Source organism: Mandrillus leucophaeus, unplaced genomic scaffold (genome assembly GCF_000951045.1).
Source record: "Mandrillus leucophaeus isolate KB7577 unplaced genomic scaffold, Mleu.le_1.0 Scaffold425, whole genome shotgun sequence".
Classification (NCBI taxonomy): Eukaryota; Metazoa; Chordata; class Mammalia; order Primates; family Cercopithecidae; genus Mandrillus; species Mandrillus leucophaeus.
The window spans coordinates 1314274-1319337 of NW_012104532.1; the positions used below are offsets into that span (position 1 = coordinate 1314274).

General features: G+C 43.2%; 1 protein-coding gene across 1 annotated transcript in view; it reads right to left on the bottom strand.

The window, feature by feature from the left end:
- Positions 1–1814, bottom strand: part of CRLF3 (cytokine receptor-like factor 3) — a gene marked incomplete at its 5' end in the record, with an annotated part of 33336 nt that extends 31522 nt beyond the window's left edge. Inside the window, one exon of the mRNA XM_011993105.1 lies at positions 1607–1814. Coding sequence (XP_011848495.1) covers positions 1607–1814 — 208 coding nt within the window. The remainder of the gene's footprint in view (positions 1–1606) is intronic.
- Between the last annotated feature and the right edge of the window lie 3250 nt (positions 1815–5064).

A 5064-nucleotide genomic window follows, 5' to 3' on the forward strand; every position in this document is an offset into this window, starting at 1 on the left:
ATGGCCAGCTAATTTTTGTATTTTCACTAGAGACGGGGTTTCACCATGTTGGCCAGGATGGTCTTGATCTCCTGACCTCATGATCCGCCCACCTCGACCTCCCAAAGTGCTGGGATTACAGGCGTGAGTCACTGCACCTGGCTTTTATTCTTACTCTTATTTTATATTTTTTGGGACAGGGTCTCACTCTGTCACCCAGGCTGGAGTGCAGTGGTGCAATCACGGCTCACTGCAGCGTTAATCTCCTGGCCTCAAGCGATCCTCCCACCTCGGCCTCCTAAGTAGTTGGGACTCCAGGTGCATACCACCATGCCCAGCTAATTTTTTTTTTTTTTTTTTTTGTAGAGACAGGCTGTTGCCCAGGCTGGTCTTAAACTCCTGACCTCAAGTGATCCACTTGCTTCAGCCTCCGAAAGTGCTGGGATTATAGGCGTGAGCCACTGCATCTGGCCCCCTTGTTTATGTTATGTGCCTGACAAAGATCTATGTTGAAGGAAGGTGAGTAGAATGAAGAAAGGAAGGCAGCAGGGCATGACTCAGTTGGCTGAAGATAGGAGTAAACACCAATCACTTTTTTTAACTCTTTAAGCAGAACAGTGGAGACTATAATTGTGGTGGCTCTCACCTGTAATCCCAGCACTTTGGGAGGCCAAAATTGGAAGACTGCTTGAGACCGGGAATTCAAGACCAGACTGGGCAACATGGTGAAACCCTGTCTCTACCAAAAATACAAAAATTAGCCCGGCATGGTGGCACGCGCCTGTAATCCCAGCTATTTGGGAGGCTGAGGTGGGAGGATCACCTGAGCCAGGGAGGTCAAGACTGCAGTGAGCCTTGATAGCGCCACTGCACTCTAGCCTGGGCAACAGAGCAAGACTCCTGTGTCAAAAAAAAAAAAAAGTGTAATTTGATTGTTTGTAACACAGAGGATAAATGCTTGAGAGGATGGATGCCCCATTTTCCACAATGTGATTATTACACACTGCATGCCCGTATCAAAACATCTCAATGTGCCCCATATCATTTATTCTTTCTTGTTTTATAACTAATTATAACTAACACTTCAACTGCAGTTGCCATGGGATGCCTAACTGTATATCTGTCATCCTATATCACAAACTGTCTCTAGGTAAGAACATTCTAAGAACCCCACAGCTGGCAAGAAGCCTGCTGCTATCCTGAGGAATCTGCAAAATGTCAATCTGAACGAATCACATTTAGTATGTGATAGGTTTGGCTCTGTGTCCCCACCCAAATCTTATCTTGAATTGTACTCCCATAATTCCCATGTGTTGCGGGAGGGACCCGACGGGAGATAATTGAACCATGGGGGCAGTTTCTCCCATACTATTCTCAGTAGTGAATAACTTTCATGAGATCTAATGGTATTTTAAGAGGCAACCCCTTTCGCTTGGCTCTCATTCTCTTCTCTTGTCTGCCGCTATGTGAGACGTGACTTTCTCCTTCTGCCATGATCCCCAGGCACATGGAACTGTAAGTTCATTAAACCTCTTTCTTTGGTAAATTGCCCAGTCTCGGGTATGTCTTTATCAGCAGTGTGAAAATGTACTAATGCACTAATGTAACAGGATCCCTGGTCTCCCACCTTCTCGGACTAAGTCTTCTGCAGTGTTGACTCCGTGTTCTATGAGCTTCTGGCAGTCATCTAGTGGTTTAATGGTCTCCTGTTCAATGGTGTCCACCTCTTGCAAAAGGGTCACCAATCGCTCATCCAGGAGCTTTCCAAGGGTTCCCTTTAAATCATTAAAATGCTGTTTGAGAACATCTCTTGTCTGTGATGCACTTTCTTTGATCTAAAAAGAAATAACAAAATACTCAAAATCAGAATCTTTAAAAAAGGCTAATCCATAGGTACAATTCACAATCATCTAAAAGCACCATATAACCATCATCTTCAATTTAGTAAAAAAAAGACTAATTGAAATTATATATATTTAAGGTGTGATATTTTGATACACATACACATAGTGAACTGTTATTGTAGTGAAGCTAATTAACATGTCCATCTCTTCACATGGTGACCTTTCTGTGTGGTGAGAACACTTATGATCTCTCCTAACACATTCCAAGTATACATGACAGTATTTTTTTTTTTTTTTTTAGACGGCGTCTCGCTCTGTCACCCAGGCTGGAGTGCAGTGGTACGATCTCTGCTCACTGCAAGCTCCACCTCCTGGATTCATGCCATTCTCCTGCCTCAGCCTCTGGAGTAGCTGGGACTACAGGCGCCCACCACCACACCTGGCTAATTTTTTGTATTTTTAGTAGAGACGGGGTTTCACCGCGTTAGCCAGGCTGGTCTTGATCTCCTGACCTCGTGATCCACCTGCTTCGGCCTCCCAAAGTGCTGGGATTACAGGCATGAGCCACTGTGCCCAGCCACACTACAGTATTATTAACTATTGTCCCTATCCTGTACTTGAGATCTCTAGAATTTATGCATATTAAATAACTGAAACTTTGTACCCTTTGACCAACATCTCCCCATCCCCAACTCCATCCCTAGCAAGCACCATTCTACTTTCTGCTTCTATGATTTCGACCTTTTTAGATTCTACATATAAATAAGATCATGTAATATGTTTATTTCTGTATCTGGCTTCTTTGACTTAGGATGATGTCCTTCAGGTTCATCCATGCTGTCACAAATGACAGAATTTCCTTCTCTTTTAAGGTTGAATAGTATTCCATTGTATATATACATCTTCCATTCACTGACAAACCAAATGTGATTGATTTGCACAAACAGGCAGAAGTACACAGAATTGCCCTTCAAGTCAGATAGAATAAGCCAAATCTTGGTTTCATCATTGATAAATTATGTCAATTTGGTTATGTTAATTAAGTATTCTATGCCTCAATTTCCTTATTTGTCAAATGAGCATAATAATAGTTATTTCGGCTGGGCGCAGTGTCTCACGCCTGTAATCCCAGCACTTTGGGAGGCCAAGGAGGGCAGATCATTTGAGGACAGGAGTTCGAGACCAGCCTGGCCAATGTGGTGAAACCCCGTATCTACTAAAAATACAAAAATTAGCTGGACGTGGAAGTGCGGGCCTGTAATCCCAGCTACTTGGGAGGCTGAGGCAGGAGAATTGCTTGAACCTGGGAGACAGAGGTTGCAGTGAGCAAAGACTGCATCACTGCATTCCAGCTGGGCAGCACAGTGAGACTCCATCTCAAAAAAAAGAAATAAATAATAGTTACTTCATGGAGTTGCTGTGAGGATAAATTAAAATAAACTAGGTACTACAGTGGGTAAAATAAACAGCACATTGTTATACTCGATAAAAAAAGTTATAAATTATTATTATCTGTAAAAGGTGTTCTTGAAAAATTGTATGTTTCAATACTAAAAATTGTTTAATTATGAGGGGATTAAAATTCATTTTACTGAAAAGCAGCAAAGAAATGGTAGATTAAAAAGCCATGGTCAGCTGGGCACGGTGGCTCATGCCTGTAATCCCAGCACTTTGGGAGGTCGAGGCAGGTGGATCACGAGGTCAGGAGTTCAAGACCAGCCTAACATGGTGAAACCCCGTCTCTACTAAAAATACAAAAAAATTAGCTGAGCCCACTGGTGGTGCGTGCCTGTAATCCCAGCTACTTCGGACGCTGAGGCAGGAGAATCGGTTGAACCTGGGAGGCGAAGGTTGTAGTGAGCTGAGATCGCACCGTTGCACTCCAGCCTGGGCAACAGAGTGAGACTCCATCTCCAAAAAAAAAAAAAAAAAAAGGCAAGCCATGGTCAGGCGCAGTGGCTCACACCTATGATCCTTGCACTTTGAGAGGTTAAGGCAGGAGGATCACTTGAGCCCAGGAGTTTGAGACAAGCTTGGATAACATGGAGAAACTCTGTCTTTACAAATGATACAAAAATTAGCTGGGCATGGTGGCACATGTCTGTAGTCCCAGATACTTAGGAGGCTGAGGTGGGAGGATCACCTGAGCCCAGGGGGTCGAGGCTGCAGTAAGCTGTGACTGCACCACTGCACTTTAGCTTGGGTGACAGAGTGAGACCCTGTCTCTAAATAAAAATGAAAAGCCACAATACAAACAAACAAACAAACAAAAACCTCATGGATAAAATGCCCTCATTATGCTAAAAGAAAACCAAGAATTATTTAAAAACCAAAGAGGCCTGTAGGAGGCAGAGCTGGGACAATGACTTAATCCTTTTTGAATGACAGTGCTCTTTGTGAATCTAAATGAGAGGTTTATAAAGCCTCTTCCTTTCAAATTTATTGAAAGAGAAGAAAAAATAAAGCCTCTTCCCCCCAAAATAAATAATCTATACCCTAAAAAATTATTCAATTTCAGAAGTTTACAAATTCCCTCAGAGCCAAACCATGGCTTGCCTGAAGCAGTAATTATGAAACCTCATTTGCAGAAGAATCATGTAGGCTACTTGTTATAATTCAGACTGCAGAGTTCCATCCCAGACCTACTGAACCAGAAAATGACAGGAGGGCCTAAAGGAGTGTATGGATGGACTTCTCATTTTTTCCAAGCACACCTGTAATTCTGCAGCCCACAATTTGAGAAACACTGCCCTAAATCTACAGATCTCAGATTAAGAACCCATATTCTAGGGGATATGACAGGAAAATCTTCACGTCAAATATATTATGAAGACAAACAGGTTGTCTATACAGACACTAGATTTTTTCTTCTTTTATTTCGGAGACAGGGTGTCACTCTGTTCACAGGCCGGAGTGCAGTGGCATGATCCTGGCTCACTGCAGCCTTGAACTCCTGGGCTCAGGTGATCCTCCTGCCTCAGTTTTCTGAGCAGCTGATCTTATAGGCGCAGGTCACCACACTTGGCTAATTTTACTTTTTACTTTTTGTAGAGATGAGAGCTTGTTATGTTGCCCAAGCTGGTCTTGAACTCCTCGCTTCAAGCAATCCTACCACCTTGGCCTCCCAAAATGCTGAGATTACAGGAGCAATCCACTGCACCTGGATTTTTACTTTAAAGACCTCAGGTAACAGGCTAGGCATGGTGGCTCAAGCCTGCAATCCCAGCACTTTGGGAGGCCA